The sequence below is a fragment of the Colius striatus genome, chromosome 17 (genome assembly GCF_028858725.1).
Source record: "Colius striatus isolate bColStr4 chromosome 17, bColStr4.1.hap1, whole genome shotgun sequence".
Lineage (NCBI taxonomy): Eukaryota > Metazoa > Chordata > Aves > Coliiformes > Coliidae > Colius > Colius striatus.
Genome location: NC_084775.1, coordinates 14,991,523 through 15,012,593, shown reverse-complemented (window position 1 = coordinate 15,012,593; position 21,071 = coordinate 14,991,523). Strand labels below are relative to the sequence as shown.

Below are 21,071 nucleotides of genomic sequence, written 5' to 3'. Positions count from 1 at the left end.
TGCAAACAGAATTTAAGCATAAGTTATTTAATTTACAAGCCCAGTATGAATTGACAATATCATTCAGGTGCAGTGAAAGCAAAGATGATACTGAGACATTTAACAGGAGTGTTGCACAGAAGACACAGGAATCTGTCCAAACAATTTCACGCTGGTAAGGCTTCATCTAAAATACCAGATGCTCAAGAGAGATGTGGACAAGTTGGAGGAAATCCCAAAGAGCAGGAGAAGGAATAGAGTTCCAGAGTTCATGGCCTATAGAGAAAGTTTGAAAGGACAGCGATTATTTAGTGCAGAGATGATGGAGAGGAATTGTGGTCACGGCCTTCGCACGTGAAAAAGACTGCACAGAAGAGAAAGGAAATAAACTCTTCTCTGTGTCCACAAAAGCTGACAAAAACCCCATGAAAAGGCTTAAATCAGAGTAACACAAGTTCAATTAAGCATTAGGAAACTCCCTCGCTGTAATGACAATTCAACAATAGAAGGAAGAGATGGTAGGAGGAGTCTCCATCACTCTAGATGGGACAAGTGTGTCACAAGTAGTGTAGCCACAGCCTGGGTCACAATGCTGGATTAGATTGCCTCTAAGAAAACATTCCATCATTTGTATTATGATTCCATAATTTACAGTTGTTTCATGTCCAATTTAACTAAAGCTCTTGTTGCGAGGCAAGTGATTCATGCTCATGTTTCCTATAATAAAATCGTCCTTCTTCATTTTAATAAGAATCTTTTCATCTGTTTGTTCTTTCTCCTCAAGCCTGCCTTGCTATCAGTCAGAACCTCCTTCAGAGATCATTGCTAATACATCAAAATCACAAACATGGCAATATTTTCCCTTTGCAATTAAAATACTTTTCTGAGATTTGAAACGACTTTATCTCACTGCCTGGTTTGATCTTTCTCCACTCTCAAATACTGATTCTTTGGTCTTTTCTAAGTTTTACTTGGAGAAAAATGAAGAAATCTTGGTTTTTTCCTCACAGTTAGCGTGCCAAGAAATGCCAGTATGCCTTGCATAGTGGCCTTATTAATGATGGCATCTGGGCTCTCTAAATAACATGTACTGGGATTCAGGGTATGGAAATCTGGTTATTGCAGACCACATAAAAATAGCAACTATGTCTTCTGTTTCACAGTTTTCTTAGTGCCACAACGGTCATTAAAACTGAAACTGCCATTTCTAAATTAACAGAAAGATGTGCAGCAAAGCCTTAGGATGAAGTGACTTTCCACCATATGTTATAGCTGTTAATGTAAAATTAAACTGGAGGGTGAGGCAATGTTCCTTTATATTCCATTCACTAATAGGTAAGTGGTCATTTTGCAGTAAGAATGGTGGATTTCCATTTTCAGCTCACAGGACTGAATTTTTGCCTGTAGACCATGAGCATCTTTGGCTAAATCTCAGTAACCACAATCCTCGTAGGAGCACAAGGGCAGGTTCTGCTGCAGGAGTAGAGACTTCTACGTAACAATGCCCTTGCCAGAATCTGGCCTGCACAGCCACACCTAACCCACCTGCTCCAAAAATAATCACAGCAAAAGACTGGTTTTCTGTACAAGCCTACCTACAAGTTGAGGGTTTTGTTTCTTCAGCTTGATGATTTGTGTCACAAAGTTATTCTAGTCTGTTTTTTAAGTCACAACTGTCTCCCATAATGTAGTACAAGACTTCTTTGTAGCTATTGCAGCACAGCTCTGAACACTACAGTGAAGAGTGGCTGACACCTTTCTGGTGACATGCAGAACAAAAATACTATTATTTTTTCATTATCTTATACAACATCTTCTGCAGCAGATGCCAGACAAAACATATTATATTTGCTGAATTCATTACAGGGTCCTAATGTTGAAAATTTCATGTAGAAAGCTATGTCAGCATTCCATGCTATGTAAGCCTATAGATTGTAGAGCATGCTGTTGCATTCACTGGCAGTATCACTGTCTCTTGAATGGCAGGCACCTAAAATGATTTAGTAAATCTTACATTTACTAGTAACGATTTTACTTACCAGTACTGAGGCACAACAGGACACATTTCTCAGTTTTATGGCATCAGATTAATTCAACAACTGATTTTTAGCTTTGAATTGTCCAATCAATACAATTCAGAAGAACTCCAAAGACACACATAAATAGCTATAAAATGGTAAACACCCCCTGGGTTCAGCTTGGGGTGTCTTCACACAAAGGGCTGCACAATCTCTAGTTCAGAACTAAGTGGCCTGCTTTTCACTCAGGGGTAGCTCAGGTTACTCACCACACAAAAACACATGCATCAGGATCCTCATTGTGAGAAATTGTTCACTAACCTGCAGCCAAATGACAAAGCACAGCCTCTGGCCAGTGTATAATTTAGCCACACACCTCTTTCTGTGCTTAGCCTGGTGTGAGTGCATCCAGAGTTATACAGACCTCTCTTCTAGCTCTGAGTCAGCTCCTTATTCAAATACAAGGCCTTGGTTTGTATTTCAAAGTCATTAGTGGATTGAATCGATAGCTATATCAAACCCTGATTCTCCATCTGGGACTTACTGCAATAACCATAGTCCTTTGGGATAAAGCAGTCCAGAAGGCCTTGGAAAGAGCACATGAGAGCTGGGGACAAAGAATTTTCTGCATGAGGGTTACCCAGCTTATGAAACAGTCCTCTGGAGAACAACAGATACATCCAAGACTCAGGCACCTCTAGAAAACAGTGCTAATCTTTTCTGTTGACAAGCCTTCCTGGTGTGAGTGTGGTTTGTGAAAAGAGCATCCCGTTCTCCTCCCAGCTCTGCTGTATTGATTCCACAGAAGATATTCAACTAGTACCATGATAGTATTACAAAATCTAAACCCAGGGCTTTTTTCAGTGTTACTCCCACTAAAATGTATACACAGGTTGTGTTTCTCTTCCTCTATTCCTGTCTCATGTGAATGAATGAAAACAATGTAAAACTCCTACTCTGGAAACAAAACAATAACAGCAGTCACTATCTTGCAATGAAATATTGTGACTAATCTAACCTCGGCAGCTTTTCCATTCCTCCAAGGAAACCTTGAGAGCACAGCTTATCTCAGCTGCCAGAACTCAGCTGCCACATCCCACATGCCATAAAATCTTTGAATCTCAGCATTCTGTCTCTTCTGAGCACTAGCAGGGCTCCCGTGGGAGGATCGGGGTGGATTTCATATCTATGGATATGTCCATCTGCAGCCCTTGTTCTCTGTGTCATGCCTTGACCAAAATTAACAGATGCCTAGGAATGGTCTCTCCTTTACAAAAACTTTTGAGACCAGCTTTCCATACTCTCCCTCTTCTAAAATGCCAGTTTCTAGCACAGAGGCAAATAGCATCTATTTCTATAATGAAAGCAAGCCTGGATCTGTAAACAACTGCTCGTATAAACTTGCCTGAACTCTGTGTTTTCTGAACTGGCCTCAAAGACAAACTACACAATTGTGTGAACGCTCATGCTGATGAATCAGTGATGCAAAGACACTTGTGTGGGTGGTAAGTTGAGTAGTGGTCCATTACACTGAAAAAAAAAGTTTCTTCCCAATCAGATTTACTAGGACACACAGCATTGGTGATAGATCTCATTTCCCCCACGGCTTTTAATGTGCATTTCCTCCAATACCACAACACATCTGTTATAATGCAGTAATATATGAAATCATTTAATCTGGTCAAGCAGGTAAATAAATCTGCAGTGCTCCACCTCCATTCAGTTGTGCACAGTCACCGTTTCGTGAAAAGCAGCTACTTGCAATAGGAATCCTCAGAGTAATCACACACTAAAAATAGTTATCGTTTCTCATCATGTCTTTCTCATTAACATGTTTTGTCTCACAAGCACGTGCTTTGCTGAACAGTCAGGTACAGCTGACGCTAACTCCTTGTGCCTGTTTGAACAGGCCAGGGTGGAGGTCTGAGACAACTGAGTGTGAAATTAGTGTCCAAATACTGAAAATACTGTCCAAAAGACAGAGGCTGAGAGGGAAAAGAAAGGTCCAATTTCCTTGGGACCTCATTTTTCCCCCACATATACTGTGGTGGTGTGAACCTTTTGCTTCATGCCCTCTGGCACCGCCATTACACAGGTAACTTGGGAGGTATGGATTTGAATGGACATACCTGTGTGCTCACAGGTCCCTCGGATAAACGCTGAGAGGTGACATGGTTTCTTCGAGGAGGTGACAGAGGGAGAGAGAGAAACAACAAGGGAGAGAGAGAAAGGGAGGTCATTCCGGGAGGCAAATAAAACAGAGGTGAGCAGAGGTGCCAAGGCGGGGAGAAAATGCCTTATGGGGAACGTGAGGCACAGGGAGCGGTCAGTCCGTGAGGGAAAATAGTTTCAGACGGGGCCTGACAAGCCAAAATGAGTCTGAAAAGGTAAATTCTGAGGGGAACGGCCTCACCCTCGGGTAAGACGCTGAGGGAGCAGCTCTCGGGACTCGAGGAAAGCGGCCGTGGCGCGAAGAGCGGTGAGGCGCTGAGGGGAGCGGCCGTTGCGCGAGGGGGCGAGGCCTCACAGAGGCGGCTCAGGGCGCTGAGGGGAGCGGCTCTGGGCGGGAACCGCGGCTGAGGTGCTGAGGGATCACCCGGCGGTTCGGGGCGCGGCGCGGCGGGAGCCGCCCTTGGGGCGGGCTGTCGGGGGGCGTAGCCCGGGCCCGGGGGGCGGCACCGGGGGGCGCCGGGAGGGGCGGGCCCGGCGGGGGGGCGCGGCAGGAGGCGGAGCCCCGCGGGGCTGGCGGGGGGAGGGTGTATTGTTCCTCGCGCGGTGCATGCCGGGCCCGCCTCAGCCCCCAACATGGCGTCGCGCTGTCACCTGTGTGTGTGAGGAGGGAGCGGGACGTGGTGGCTGCGGGCGGGCACGGCGGCTCACGGAGGTCCCCGTTCCGCTGGCGCCGCGGTGGCAACGCGACGCTCCTCACTGCTGCCCACTGCTCTCCGGCTGTCCGGCACCCAGGCCGCTGGGGACCCCCCTGCCCCCGCCCTGCCCCCGCCATGGGGGGGTAGCGGGACCCGCCTCACCTCAGCCCTCAGGAGCCCTCCCGCCTTCCACACCATGGGGTCCCCGGCGGGCGCGTCGGCGGCGGCCGCCACAGACTCAGCCCAGTGGCTGTCGGTGAAGGAGGAGACCATCTTCCTGCACGACGGGCTGATCCGGGTCACCGACCTGGCCGAGCTGCCCAGCGAGATCATTGGGGTGGCCGAGCCCGGCGACACCGAACTGGAGGTGAGCGGGGCCCGCGGCTCCTCGAGATGAGGGGAGGGACGGCGGCAGGGGCGAGGGGGTGGTGAGGAGGATGTCTTCGGGGGAGGGAGGATAGGGGCAGCAGGGCCCTGAGGCGAGGAGGAGGATGGTGTTTGGGGGGATGGGGGCGCTGGGAGGATGACTAGGGGAGGGTGGGGGGGGGCCGGGATGGGGAATGGTGGATGCGGATGCAGGGTGAAAGATTCGGGGTGTGGAAGCAGTCTACTTGTTTTAAATCAGTGTAATTTATTTCAAATAACGATGGAATTGGAGCTGGGCAGGAGGGTGGTGAGGCGCTAATGAAGATGGAGGGTGAGGTGTTGGTGCTATCTGCTTGTTTTGAATCAGTAGGGTTAGGAAATCTGAACCGTGTTTCATGTATTTCAAGGTGGCCTTTGGCCCATTTATTTTTATTTATGGTTTTGTATCTTTTTTACTGTTACTTTTGGATGCTTTGTAATTAATCAGCCTTACAATAAGATGCTTAGGGTACTGGGATGTCTGGGTGCTTTATTTAGGCTGTTGTCAGTGGTCATTATTAAAAAGCCAGGAAGGCAGCTGAGATTTTCATTCCAGCTTTTTACCTTCTCACAACTGCAGGTAGTTTTGACTGCAGGCAGATTGTACAGCTGTTTTATCGTCCGAGGAGACGGTGAAGGACTGAATGTCAGGGTTTGTAGGTTGCATCTATTTTGTAGACTGCTTTTTTTTTTGATCTTTCCTGTGTGCCTCCCTTCTCTTCTTTCACCCCGCCCTCTTCTCCAGCGATGTGGCTTGCAATGACACAGGGTCTTTGTCAGAGGAGTGGAGTGGTGTGAACTGAGAGGGGATGGTTCAGCAGCAGCTTTATCTCCGTGCTATGTTAGGTCACAAGCATTTTAGGCCGCAAAACCCTGTAGTGAGGCTTCAGCTGTGAGCTGGGGTGTTGCTAAGAAGAACCCATGAGCTAGGCTTGCAGTTCTGACAACATCATTGTTCACCTTGTGATGTGAAGTCTTTCTGGTGTGTATGAAAACTTCCCACAGCCTTATCTAAGGGAAGATTTTTCTTTTGCTGAACGTGCGTTTTTCCATGTGATGTGACACTGGGGATTGGGAGGGGAACATTCACTGCTCCCATTAAATGGATGTTGGCAAATATTGCATGAACAGGAAAAGACAGACTTAAGGTATATGACTGATCTCTATGTAGATAAACACGGAATGACTCTCCTTTGTGGTCAGAGTCCACTCTGGCCTTCAGTACAGCTTCTACTCAAGAAAATATTTCAATGCCCTTACATAGTTCTAGAAGCAGCATTGAGTCTAATAACTGTGTTAGAAAAATGCATGCTTCCACAGCATTAGTGATATTGTAATAAAGGAGGATATCCTTTAAAAAACAAACCAAAACCCAGAACCAAATCTTATTTTTAAGATCTTGCAGGCTAGAGCAGAAGTATGTTCCAGCATGAAACCTGACACACAGCTTCACTTGACACTTTAGCTCTTGAGAATTTTTTGTTAGTGTTAGGAATGTCTATGAAACTACAGTTGTTTGAGGGAGATAGGGATGGAATTAGTGTTACTGTGTATTTGTCTTTTATGACACTTTTATGAGTGTTTCAGCAATCCAGTGCCACTGATTCATATATTTGTTCCTTTTCCAGAGATCTTTTTTTTCCTTGTGTGCTGTGTGAAACTTTAAAATAAATAAATAAGACTTTTTGCTATGGTACTTATTTTGATCTATATTCTTGAGTTACAGAATATTAAAGCATTTTATTCCTTTCCACTGAAAAAAACGATGACCACAAGTGACTTATTTTACAAACAAGATCTGAAAAAATGGTTTTTAGCCTTTGGTATTGGCAAGGGGGGGTGGGATGGTGTAAAAAAAAAGGTGAAATTTCAAGTTGTGTAAATGTAAATTATGTAGCTCGTAACTTGTCTGTGCCTTTAACATTGTGTTTTTAAAGGATGGACTGCCTTGGTAAACTGGAATGGTTTTGAGGAGCCATTTTGTGGAAATAGGTGCATGCATCTTATTGAAGTGTGGCCATGCAATCGACTAATATACTGAATAGCTGGTTTGCACTGTTTCTACTCCTACTTGCAGTGGAATAAATGTATTTGAAAATGGCCTGAATAGAAATCTCTTGGGATATGTTGTTGGACAAGGGTAGGAAATGCTGCAGCTGCTGCTTTGATTAGTAAACTTCTTCAGTACACTTCTTGGGCTTTATAAATGGTGTTCAGAACCTTGGCTGGATTTCTGATGTGACATGCTTAACTTAAAAATGTACTGGACTCAGATATTTTTTTTGAGGGGGGAAGGTATCATTCTGGTCTCTTCTGCTTAAATACCCCTTTAAAGAGCTTACTGGTGAATAATGTCAATGTATTCAGATATGTGTCCTTTGTCCTTCTGTTCAAAGGTTTTGTCTATTTATAAAAGGAAAAGTCAAGGGAAAAATGTTATGGTTCTGATATTATACCAAGAAAGATTTATGAAAGTCTATTATTTTGTCTTCATGTAACTTCTACTTATTTCAAAATCTATTTGTGTGTGTGTGTATTTTTTTTCCTTAACTCTAGGTTATGAAAGTGTTAACCTTTTTGCATTTGAAAGTAACTTGTTTTAAGAGTATCTTTAGCTTTAAAGAGTATATGGAGGAGTGTTTTTGTTTTATTTTTTGTGATTTGAGCCATGTATGCTAACTTCTCAGGCTATCTACTGAGATATTTACAAGAAATACGTGTTACCAGAAAGAAAGAGAACACTTCATTTATTTGATAGAATTTTGTAGTGATACACATATAAAATCTGCTCCTGGTATGGATTTCCCATTAAAATCTTCTAGTTAAAGGAGACTTAGATTAGTTAGCAATTATGCAAGCCTTTGCATCCTTATTTTAAAGCCTTTCATAATGAGAAATTACTTTCAAAATGCTAAGTCTTCTGATGCTTGGAGACAACCTTATGTGACTAACAACTGGAGATGTTGCCATGCCATTTTGTCTGGTCTCTGCCCTGGATGTCAATGCCTGCACAAGAGGGACAGCTTAATGGAAGATGAGATGTTCTTTAATGTGTCACAATGGAAACTGCAGTGCTTCTAGAATCCTTCCAGTCAAACATCTTTCACAGAATCAATAAATAACTCCTGAGAGCAGGGCAAGAGGAATGTCTGCAGGTAGCAATCCCTTAAACCACATAGTTTTAATCTGCCAGCACACCAAAGCCAACGTGCTGAGACTTATGAGAGTGCCAGCAATAAAAATTCATGTGGTAACCTTTGACAGCTTCAGAAGGAGGAGGCTACTGAGCAGTGATTGGTCACATAGGTTACGACGTGGCCATCTGAGGGCAAAAAGCATTCACTGGTATCTAGGCAGTTTGGTGTGGTTGATGTACGTTACAGTTGTAATCCTTCTGTTTGATGAGGCCCTCTTCCAGATCTTTAGATCAGTAGCTGGTATTTTCACTAGTTTTAAGTTTGTAGTATCAGCAACTTTTCAGCTAACTAGTGATAGGCTCAGTTATTTTTTTCCCCACAAGGAAATAAGTGGGAAGAAAGACAAATCTTCAACGCAGAATCACAGTGTAAAGTAGAACAACTTACGTGTCACTCCACTTCACTTGTAAGCACTCTGTATTGTACTTACAGATTGGGAGATCATAGTCATTTGGATGTCTGTTCTTGCTGCTCTCCTGAATAGCCTGCAAGGGTTCTAAATGCCTGATCTTATTTTTTTTTCCTTTATCTTTTTCCCATGAAGCTGCAAGTGTAGCTCCTACCTCAGTAGCTGTCTGGATCACATATATATATCTGTCCTAATCTGATGTTTTGATTCTTGTCAAGCTCTGTTACTGTAGGACAGCGGATGAGATTCTGCTGTCACTTTGCATTGCAGATATGTATTTTTAATCAAGTTTAAAAAGGAAAAAAAAGGTGGTATCCTTTCCTCTTCTTCCCAGTATGGTCAGGGCTAGCCCTCCAGGGAGAAGCTGAACAACTGAAGTCCAGTGCTATTTGACCAGCATGTGCCAATCCTGTGACTAACTTGTGTTCTGTCAAAATGATTTAGACTTGAAGATGTCTGCTAAACTTGAAGCTTTCACCCATTTTCCTCATGGACTGGACAAAACAATTTGTCATTTTTCACTGATTGCTGAAGGAGAGAGTAATCTCTGTAATTTTCTAGGTCAGTGCTTCCCAAGTCTTTCTGGTTGTGACCTTACTTCCAACTACAAGGGAAAAATCCCTAATGCCAACATAAACAATTAATTGACTTTTTACTAAGTGGATGACCCCTCTTGAGGTTATGACCTCTAGCTTGGGAACTGCTGATCAGGCCTGTGTGTGTCGTGGTTTAACCCCAACCGGCAGCTGCTCGCTCACTCCTCTTTCTGCCTCAGTGGGCTGGGGAGGAGAATCAGAAAGGAAAAAAAGTAAAACAAGAACAATTTGATCATTGGAATATAATACTAATTGCAATGAAAGGAAGGTAACAAAAAGAGGAAGACAAGTGATGCACGATGCAATTGCTCACCACCCACCGACTGATACCCAACCAGCAATGTCCCTCCCTCCAACTCCCCCCAGTTTATATACTGGGCATGATGTCCTCTGGTATGGAACATCCTGTTGGCTACTTTGGCTCAGCATTCCTGGCCATCCTCCCTCCCAGCTCCTTGTGCACCTGTGTGCTGGCAGCACGCTAAACTGAAAAGTCCTTTTAGGGTAAGCACTATGTAGCAACAACTAAAACATGTTTGTTATCAATATTATTCTCACACTAAATACAAAACACAGCCCTGTGCCAGCTACTAGGAAGAAAAAATAACTCTCTCTCAGATGAGAGTGTCAGGCTTGTACTTTCCTAGGCTTGCCTTTTGCATCTCATTCCCTTTCACCTCAAGTTCTCCAGTACTTCTCTGTAAGAGTTTATAGCTGTCAGAGTAACAACAGATTAAGTTAGTTCTTGAAGTGAACTCTGCACAGGAAGTTAACTGTACAAATATGACCCTTGACTGCTACTTTTGCACAGGAGTTGATGGCATTGTTTTAGACATCACTGTCAGTCTCTCATTTGCCTTTTGAGAGGACTCTAAAGACTTCATTGCTTTCCATTTAAGCACACTTTCACCAGATAATTATGTAGACCACTGATACTGTGTGATGTACCCTCCAACAGAGTTGCTGTTGTTATCAATTGTCATAAAATTATCTGTTTGAATTTGTTACAAATTTTGTTAAATAAGATGGACTACCATGGCTCTTTGACTTTTCATTTTTAAAGTCATGTTTTAGTTATCCTAGTAGAGAAATATTGCAAAACTTCTAAAGGATGACTTTGCAAATACATCTCCCAAAAATGAGTCTCATTACCCATTGCAGCTGATCAGTGACCTGCATGCTCAGATGTTTAAATGTCAGATTTTTCTTTACCTTTTGTATTTTCATCTACTATTTAAATAAGAAAGAAATATTTTAATAAACAAATGGAGAAATAAAGAAATGTTTATCTCGTATAGCTTTTTTGGCATATTTACAGCTTGCCTGTACTCTGTAATTCACCTCAGATATCAAGGTTATTTGGTACAAGTCACAGAAAAATTTGTTTGGTGCAATATTGTGTGTACAGTAGAAGACACATTTTACTTAGTACTTATTTCTAGGTAAGTAATTAGGGTTTTTTAGGTCTTGAAACTTATAGTTTTCAACTGCAACACTAAAAGCACAAGGATGCAGTGACTATACAATTTTGACACCTAAAACCTCAGGATGCAAATGCATATGCAGTAGTCATATATTTTACAAAGACACGGGCATATCAAACAAAAAGCCTTATAGGGGGTTAGAAAAAATGTTTTAAAATAAATGAAGTCCATGTTTGCAGTCAGACAGCTTCCTACCATGTGTCTCCAGAAATTGCCATAAACAGAAGTGCTGTTACCTCCCAGAACTGCAGAAAGTGGAAGGCTGGGAGTATGTACACAATGTGTTGTTTATGGGAGCAGTTTAAATTTTGATGTGTATTTCAATTTTCAAGGTACCTCTAAAACTGTCAATTCTGGTGTTTCTATTCAAGAATAATCTATAAATCTTGTCATTCAGTATTTTTATATGATTTTATTTGTATTTCTAGAGACACAAGAACCAGGCAAACGAGTGCTGCTTCCTATATATTAACTTTGTGGTACAGGAGGAATGACCTTATAGCTATAACATGGTGTTGAAAGTAAACTAGTTCAATATTTTCATGCCACTGTTAAAGACATCTTATGTTTTTGAGATTGTTTCTATTTTTCTGTGTGGTTTGTTCCCCTGTGAGATGGGACTAATACTTGTTTAATACTCTGGAGGGCCATTGCAGATCTAATTGATACTGGTAAATGTACCACCATCTTCAGGAAGTTGTTGTCTTTATGTGTGAAGTTCAGCCAATTTAATTTTGTAGAGAAAGAATTAAATGCTATTTTTGAGACTTAAAGGCTTTTGCTTCCAATATGTGAAAAAAATGTTAGGAAAAAATTCACCTTTGTGAACAACTTCAGTGCTCTCCAGTTCCCTATGTAGTAGAATTAAAAATGGTCAATAAGACCAGCGTATTCAGCCTGAGATTGTCATTTAAGCCAGTATGCTGTGAAGGGGACTGCAAAAATCCCTTGTCCACATCTGTCATTGACCATGCATTTTCTTCTTTCTTTTTCATTCTGCTTCTTTCCCTTCTGCCTGCTGTTCCGCACCAGGAAACTGTTCTGAACATAAAATCTAACTTTAAAAGAAAACAGCAAAAGAAACGGAACAGAAAATGCCCCCAGGGACTACTGCCAGCACCAGGGAGAGGGCAAGGGAGCAGGGTTTTTAGCCAGAGGAGAAAGCTGCCTTTTAGTGACACCTCACGTTTAAATGTAATTAATGTGGTCATAAAACCTCAGGCTAAAACTCTTCATGTAGATTAGTGTGTCTTAATTGTAGTACATCTGGTATTTACTGTCAGTAGAGAAACACTTCATTCTAATGATAGTGAGTGCCAGTGACTGGTTTCTGGAGCAGTATTGGCAGAAAATATTGTTCAATGGGAAGAAATATCTGGTTATGGTCATACAGTAGAATGGAACAGGACAAAAACTGGTTACAGCAGGAAAGATGACATCCTCCTCATAGCTGATTATCTGAAATCAAGTAACATTTTCTGCCTCTCAGTGCTGAAGAAGATGTCAGTGACCAATTAGAGTGAGATACTTGACACTGACTTCTTGTCTTGATTTCCACAAGACAAACTCAGAGATGTAGGGAAGTATCAAAGACAAATCCACTTTCCTGCTAAACTGAGACCTGAGGAATGCGAGCATGTAACATGTGTGACCAGGTTTCCCAAGTGTACCTTCATTGGACATTAATGACTGACAAAATTCACAGGGTTAAATTCAGTCCAAAACATGGATCTTTCTGCAGCAATTTGATTAGTTTTGCTGATGAGAACCCACCAAACATAACATTGGCAACTTGAAGGAAACTGAATAAACCACTCCTCAGTTACAGTTGGAACTCAGTCTCTATTTGCATTTGCAATTTGTCTGAAGTAAAGCAATTCTCATGTGTCTTGAGTATTTGAATATTTAAACCTTCTGCTTCTTATTACATACTGGGTGCAGATTTGGTTCAAAGTGCATGAGGTGGTACAAAGTTTGTGAATTAGCATAGTGGTGTACCTAAGAATTATGGGCACAACTTTCTGCCCCTACTATCTGCTATGGATTGCAGGGTTCCACTGGGAGGGGGAGAAAACTATAGGCAGCTCTCACCCCATGGAAGTATAGTCTAAAAGGGAAAGCTGACTAAGCATATCACAACTTTTCTTTTGTGCTGTCTTTGTTATCAGCATAGCTGGAGACCACAGATGTATTTTTCTTCACCATTTAACTCTGAAGATGAAAAATGTCATTGTCTTTTTCCTCCAGCTTGCTTCTGCAGCTTGTTATTGCGTAACTGAGGATCACTCATATATTTAGTTTAGTTCAAGAACATCACAGCAACTGGTTTGGAAAGTGATTACATTTATAGCAGGAAACAGTTGAAATTATTTTTGAGACAGTAGAACACATAAATGAATGAGGTGGTTATTTTAATGTGTGATATGTGGTTTAGGGATTAATGGTCTTAATCTCTTTGAAGAAATTAATTACAAGATATTCATTAGTTTTAAGGAGCTCAATACTAACATCTATTCAAGTGTAATTATTGTGTGAATTACTTGAAAGTGAACTTTTCCTGGCTGGAATGTGAGTGTTCTACTGGAAAGCAGTTTCATTGACATTAGTCAGGGTGTTTGTAGAAGTGGCAGATGTGATTTGTCCTGAAGTGTTTTATCAAGCTGTTCAAAATTCTACAACTAGACATAAACATCTATTTCATATTCTGTATGACTGCTGCCTACATTTAAAAACCAACTCTCTTTGCAATTACCCATGTAATCTCTTAATCTCTCACATTACCCTTCTGTTATTTTATTTTTAATTAAGGAGGGACAGCTTTCCAACGCCGAGATGGGCCAAAGGGAGCGTATTTGTGGGTGGATGAGATTAAGTCATGTAGCACGCAGGCAGAAGCCCTTTGGACACTGTAGATCAGAAAATGCTTTGCTCCTTGCTTTGCTTGAGTAATTGTCCTTCAGTGAATTTGCTGATCTCACCTGTTGTTTTATGCTGTAGGGAGCAAAGTTGTCTGTAAATTACTTCAGATTGTGAGATCTTTCAAACACTGGGCTGGGTACTGACCCATAAATATGTTTCTTGCTGTCGCGATTTACTTGTTTTCTGTTGTTCCGGCTTTGTCTCCAACTTTACTTAGAAGTGCCAAAACCCTCTCTTTCTTCTGTCTGAAACGATGAGACTTTTAGTTTTTTAAGATATGTCAGCAACTGTAAATATTTTGAGAAAGATGTAGCTAAGTGCAATATGATAAAACTGAGAAGGGAAAAAACCAGGATAGGGAGAGTGTGTAACAAAGCACTTGGTCCATTTTAGAGAACTGGTTTGTTTGCAAAGCTCCAAAACTGAACATATACATTCTAATTACAAAATATTGTTGGTCTATTAGTTTCAGTAGAAAGGCTCTAGATTCAGCCCCTGGGACCCTCTACCCACTCAGTCCTTTTGAAGTTCTTAGCAGAATTGTCTTGATTACAGAAATAATCCTTCAGGGGAGGCAAGTATTTTCTTTTCGAAGCTACTATATTGTGTGTCTTTTTCTTCAAAATCTATATTACTGTTTTAGCATCACTGTTGGAAGTTTAAAAACCTCTGTGAGCAAGCCTCAAGCCCAGGCTTTGGTGGTGATGCTGACTCAATGATAATATCAGAGTCCATATCACTTGCAGGCTCTTTGGCCTCCAGTGTCACTTTATTCATGGGCAGAAATCAAAGCAAAAAATAAAATCCCCCAATTTGTTTTAGAGGACAGCTGATGTAGAAATGATACTACAAGCAGATGGTTTGGGTTTGGGGGTTTTTTCCCTTAAGAGAAAGAAACATAGAATCATAGCATGGAAGGGATTGGCAGGGACCTTTAGAGATCACGTAGTCCAAACCTCCAGCCAGAGCAGGTCCCACCTCGATCAGGTCACACAGGAAGGTATCCAGGTGGGTTTGGAAACCTCCTGAGAAGGAGCCTCTACCCCCTGCCTGGGCCAGGGCTCCCTCACCTGAACAGTGAAATAGTTTTTCCTTCTGTTTAAATGGAACATTTTGTGTTTCAGCTTCTTTCCATTACTCCTTGTCCTGTCACTGGATAGAACAGAAAAAAGTGCTGCCCCAACCTCCTGACACCCACCAGTGAGATATTGTAAATATTAATGAGATGCCCCTTCAGTCTCCTCCAGCATAAACAGCCCCAGGTCTCGCAGCCTTTCCTCATAAAGAAGATACTCCCATCCCTGATCATCTTAGTGGCTCTGCACTGGACTCTCTCAAGTTCCCTGTCCCAAAAAAACCTATATAAATTCCAACCTTTCCCCTCCTTTCAGATACTTACATTTGAAACCAAGAATCCGACGGAGCTGGCTGAGCGCTTACGATCCGTGTGTGGAAACCAGAGCAATGCTTATGCTCGGCTGCTGGAGTACCGCCTGAATGCTCTGCGGGGGCTCTGGAATGCCCAGCGCCAGCTGGCCCTGGAGGAGCAGCACGACCGGGAGAGCTCGGGGGATGAAGAAGCACTGGCCTTGCTCAAGCGTCAAGGCTTGTTACAGCAGCCTGAGCAGGCACCGTTTACTTCACGGATGGGGCTTCTGTTGGTCTTTCCCCTCATTCAGTCTCAAAGTAGAACAGACCCTTCTCTCTGTAACATAACTGCTGAGGTGCTATTGAATTGCCTTCGAGACTGCCAGCCTTTGAGTTTGACTAAGGAACCAGCTGACTGTCTTAATGGGATAGAGTCTTTGCTGTGCTCCTGGCTGGAAGACACTTCTGCTTCAGGCCAACAGATTCCATATAAGCAGAAGGAAAATGCTGCTGCTGCCCTAGTTGCCTTGGCGTGTGCAAGGTAAGGAGACTACTGAAATCACGTGTTGTGGTGGATATGAACACAAGAGTCAAAACTGATGTGACCATCCTGTTGATACTAATTTTTGTTGTACACTAGGCTTTTTCCTTCTAATGTTTAAATATTGTTTTGGAAAGAGTAAAACCAATAAGCTAAACATTTATTTTATGCATGTGTAAAAACAGAAGGATCTAAGTTAGAAATGCCTCTTGTGCATATTGCTGCTTTCACTGCAATGATCTCTTCTAGGAGTGGTTCCAAATGGTTTTTTTCATGGAGGAAAGTTGTCTCACTTTTCCCTTTGTACTGCCCCTTTTAATCCTCAAGCTTATGCACCTTCATCAGGCTGTAGAATGCATTACTGCCAAGTTTCTGGGCAATTTGTTTCAGCTTTCAGTGTTGCTTGTGAAACATCAGTATTTTTTCAAACTATCCCGTGCCCTGCATGGGTTTAGCACAACACCATTGGGTGGTTGAGGATGGAGAGGCTGTCATATCTTGTAATAAAAACTTGATTTTTTTTAGGCAATGGGGCTTGGGGAGAGGTGTATATAAAACTGAGCTTCTGCAAAGCCATGTGAACACGGATCTGAAGTCACTCATAGCCTCTTGAAAATCTTGTCCTCGATGTTTCTCAGATTGCAGCCTTGTGTGCCAAGTTTTAACTCTGATTTGAGATGTTGAAGTTCCCAGGAGATGTCATGATTTGCTTTAGAAAAAGGTTTATTCAAATGAAACCACTTAATTTCTAGTGTACTTGTTCTAATGAACTCAATGAGAAATCTGCTGTATGTGGCAAACTCTTCTGCACTGACAACTGCCTTATCTAAAAAGCAATGTACTTGAACATAGCTCAGATAAATTTGATTTGGTAAACACAATCTCGTTTATTTTTTTCCACGTGTCAATTTTCAGGAAATCTGGGATGTTCTGTTGCAGCTGAATTTGTAAAAGAGCTGAATTTCAAATGCAGCTATTTGAAGTGAAGGTTCATCTTATTTTCTTTTCAAATCTGCCTTGCATTGCTTAGAGTTGTCATGTCCTGACCTGCTTTGTTTACCTACGAAAGCCTTGTGTTTTTCCTTCAAATTGTGTGGTTTTCCTTTAACTTGGGTATCATTATGAAGAAAAAGCCTTCCAAATGAGGCAATTCTTGAGGTTCCTAGTTGCAGTCTTGGGTGCGTCATATTGCTAAGAATAAAGCAACGGGGTAAATATTGCTTTAAATAATTAATTGAGGTGCTTTAAAGTATTCAGTGTCAATTTTCTCCAAGCTTAAGTTTATCACTGAAAGTATACAGCTGAAAATGACAGTGGGGACAACAGGGTTTGGGGTGTGGAGGAGGAAAGTTAAGGAGCTAAGACTGACCACGTGTGACAGAAAGCAAAAGGCAATGTTCATAGAGCGCATGGATCCCTTCAACTGATCAGTCATGCTTCTGCAGGAATCCATTCATAACTGGCTACTCTCATGCCTAAGACACAGTCAGCATGCTTGTGATTAACTAGGCTATTGTGCCTGGAAATAAAGCCACCAGATCTTTCTGAAAACGACTTCTTCCTAAAATGCTGGCCTTTAAAACAGAAACTGTAAAATATATTAAAGTCCTCTATATGTCTTTATTTCTACAAAAGCAGGTGGCTTCCAGTCTGTTAGTGTCCAGGTTCCATAGGATCCCCAAAAGCATATTCAACTTACAAATGAACAAGAGTTAGAGATACAGACTCTGGGTGTTTGTAAATACCACAATGGAATTTTTAAGCAGCACACTTTTAGGCAAGATTAGAAAGAACTACTTCAGTTTAATTTTGTTTTCAGAAATATCTAGACCTTATATATGTTTAAATGCATCACTTCTGAAGGGGAAAAGCATCCAAATTTGTGTTTGGAAGCAAAAGGAATCAGAATCTCGGTAATAAATTAATTAGTCTGGTCTTTCCTATTTTAATCAAGAAAGCCATCTCTGTCTACAGCAGCTTTTACTAGTACTTTGGCTCAGCCCCAGGAAGATTGTGAAGATTTAAATATGATTAATCAGCTACAAGAAATATTGAAAGTAGCTGTCTAATAGATACAAGATGGGGGTATTTTATCACGTGCCTGGATTGCCTTTGCCATACATGTTGTTCATGACACAGCCCATGGTTGCTGATCTCTCAAAATGCATGTTTCTTCGTCCTCTTCCAAAAAGATAGCACCATTTAGAGCAGCAGTTCACCAGCATTCTTCCTTTGTTACACTCTCTTCCTCTTTTCACTTAATCCACAAAAGCAAGAAAATCATCCAGAAAAGAAATGCAAATTAGAAAAGAAGCTTGATGATGTATCTTGGAAATTCCCTCTTTATGGTACTGGGTATTACATCCTACATAGTTGCTGTTGTCTGTGTGCATTCGCTCTTGTTCAACAGACATCTTTAATTCATGTTTTTCTTATCCTTTTAGAGGGTCGCTGAAAACCTTTGTTCATACAGTGCATCTATTACAGAAACAGACGGATCTAGGATCCTTGCCTGTGGCTGATGTATTATACAGGTTTGTAGTGACTTCTCATTGTAGCACTTGTACACCAGCTCAGGAAATGTGGAAGCACATTTACAAATAACTGTCTTTAAATGTGATTAAAAGGCTTTAGAGTTATTGAAAACTCTAGGAAAGGTTGAAATTTAGTCAGTTGCAGAAGGAAGACGTTAGAAAGTCAAATCTAAAAGGATCTACTAATTGTTTTTTGGATGTTAAGTTGTTTTTTAATTAAATATTGATGATTCCTTCAAGTGGCTTACAAACTCTGATAAGAATAATTACTTAAAATGTGTCTTCATCTTGACTTCTGATTTAGCTAGTTTTTTCTATCACTGTTCTCTATGCATCTTATTTTGTTTTCTGCTTAAAGGTTGTTGCTTTTGGAGGGAGGACCTGGATCACCCTCATGTTTGCTTGGAGGAAAGCATATAGTGTCTTGGGGCTTTGAAGACATGTTACCTGCACCTGATGCCAACAGTAGTTCCAGTGGTGAAAATAAAGGTGAATTATTTAATGACTGTCATTATTGACAGGGGAGAACAAGATGCTTTTAGTGGTGATTTTTTTAGTGGTAATTGTTTAAAAATTAATGTAGAGCTTTAGAGTTGGGAAGATTTTCCTTTTCTGTTGGAAGTAGTGTGAAAGCAAGTGCAGTACGTGTCAAACAACTGAAAGGGTTTGGAAGTACCATCTGGAGAGAGAGCTGGGCATCACAGGAGTGTCTTGAAGCCTGATACGTAGTGAGAGGAGGAGGGCAGCAACTGTCTGGGCACTTTGTTGTCTTAGTCTGTACGTTCAAAACTGAAGTTTTGAAAACATGGACCTAATTGACAGGAGTGCTAAATTGTTTATATTGTTTGGTTTGTCATCTCTGTTCTCGTTAAGTTAATCTAACTAGGTGTGTAAATGACTTGTTTACTTTTTTTTAAATGGATTTGGGTATCAGCTAGAAAAAATTGCCATGTTTTATATGAACATCAAGAGCCGAGATATTAAATCTGGTGCATTACTGCTACTATGGCATAGAACTTGTTTTAATTACAAGATAATGTGGTTCAGAAAACACTGCTCTTCTGTTGCTGAAGACCAGATGCTATTTCAAATTGTCTAGTAATAAGGTTGTAGGAAACAATCAAAAGCAGTAGAGACAGTGACCCTCCTTGACTTCAGTGGGAATTTTGCAGAGAGGTCAAACTGAGGTTGGATATTATGCACTCATTAGTCTCTCAGTAAGCGTATTTTTTTTGGTCCTCTGCAGTATCACTGAATTCAATAGCTGGCTATCATTGACAAAGCATGTTTATTTTTAGAAGTACAAGTTCATTGCTTTTTTTTTTTACCCTTTCCCACTGTTGTTTCTGTCCAGTCTGTTTTGTATGTTCTTTTTTCATATGGAAGCTGAGTGACTAGCACCTAATTCTTGCTAAGTTTATTTAGCAACAGCAGATTTTAAATAGCCCTTGCATTTGTATGAGTGAGTTAAGCATAATCTGTGCACCTCCATAAGGCTTGAAGGAAATGTGAAGAAACTACTGTAAAAAGAATGGACTTTGACTATGTTCCAGTAGCTCCTAGAACTCTGAATAATAAATTCAGGATTTAAAGAAATGATTCTGACCTGTTGGTAATGACCTGTCATGAGCATCTGTTGGGTTTCAGTTGCTGTGGTAGCTGTTGCAGGAGTTTAATGACCATGGAGAATTTCCAGTGCTGTGTGTTACAGAGGAGGCCTCTGCTCTGTTCTTTCTTCCCAATTCAGATGCAGACTTGGGGCGCTGCCTTGCAGCAGATGGGCTCTATCTTTATACAACTAATTCAGTGGGCAGAGGAATAAGCAAATTAGGATCTGGATTACACGGTACTTTGCGGTAAGTGACAGCTGAATGTTTGCTGTTCTGCATATCTGCTTTGGGCAAAAAGGAGGTGATTGTTTTGGTAAAGCTCTCACATGTTAGGTGTGGGACACTAGAGCACATTAGGCATTTTCATTAAATGGTATGTTAATGCTATCATTTTCTCATCTGAAACTCTTCTTGAGTATGTTTTCTCTAGAACTGCAGAATCATTTAGGCTGAAAGGGAACTCTGGAGGCCATTTAGTCCAACCTCCTGCAAAGAGGTAGACTAGAGTAGCTAATATTTCAGATTTGGGGTTTTTTAAATGTATAGTAAATTGGTTTACTCTTTGCTGAATGAGATATGCCATGTTTTGTGACCTTTTTATTTATAGTTGCACAATTGCTGAATTTGTAAGTTATTGTTTCTCTGCGTGTCACTCATTATTTAAATGATCAGTGAATCCGTGACTCACTGTACTTTCTTGCTTCTTTATTGCTTGGAAGTCATGAGGCTGCTTATGCTTAAGGTATTTTACAGTAGAAATTGCTGCCTTTTGCTGACTTGAATTTAAGTTCAGTCAAAGTTCAAGAATGTGGTTGTGAGTTGTTCTTAGAAAAAATAGTACAGGGTTTTACAGAGCTTTAATCTACGGCTTGTTTTGCAGAGGTTTTGTGTACTGCCGCAACGAGGAGCTGGAGACTGGGTGGGTTGCTTTTGGCAATGGCAAACTGCTTCATCGACCTGTCTCTTTTGATAATAAGCCTCACTCCCTTTTCCAGGTTGTGGATCAACATACCCTTCAGGTAAAAGAAGCAATTCATTACAGAGTTACAGTAGAGTAAGAAAGTGTTCATTAATCACAATCACTTCTAGCTTTAATTAGTTTTGTCCTTGAAGTTTCTTCCTTTGACTTTCTGAAACTGCCTCT

The 21,071-nt window shown here is 41.3% G+C and overlaps 1 protein-coding gene across 4 annotated transcripts in view; it reads left to right on the top strand.

Annotated features, from left to right (window-relative positions):
- The first annotated feature begins 4,807 nt into the window (after positions 1 to 4,807).
- The window catches only part of HECTD4 (HECT domain E3 ubiquitin protein ligase 4), a 69,322-nt gene continuing 53,058 nt past the window's right edge, over positions 4,808 to 21,071 (top strand). For all 4 annotated transcript variants that reach the window (XM_062010410.1, XM_062010408.1, XM_062010409.1 and 1 more), the window contains exons 1-6: positions 4,808 to 5,231; positions 15,266 to 15,783; positions 18,228 to 18,317; positions 18,676 to 18,806; positions 20,065 to 20,173; positions 20,808 to 20,946. In XM_062010410.1, coding sequence (XP_061866394.1) covers positions 5,061 to 5,231; positions 15,266 to 15,783; positions 18,228 to 18,317; positions 18,676 to 18,806; positions 20,065 to 20,173; positions 20,808 to 20,946 — 1,158 coding nt within the window. In that variant the 5' untranslated portion in view covers positions 4,808 to 5,060. The remainder of the gene's footprint in view (positions 5,232 to 15,265; positions 15,784 to 18,227; positions 18,318 to 18,675; positions 18,807 to 20,064; positions 20,174 to 20,807; positions 20,947 to 21,071) is intronic.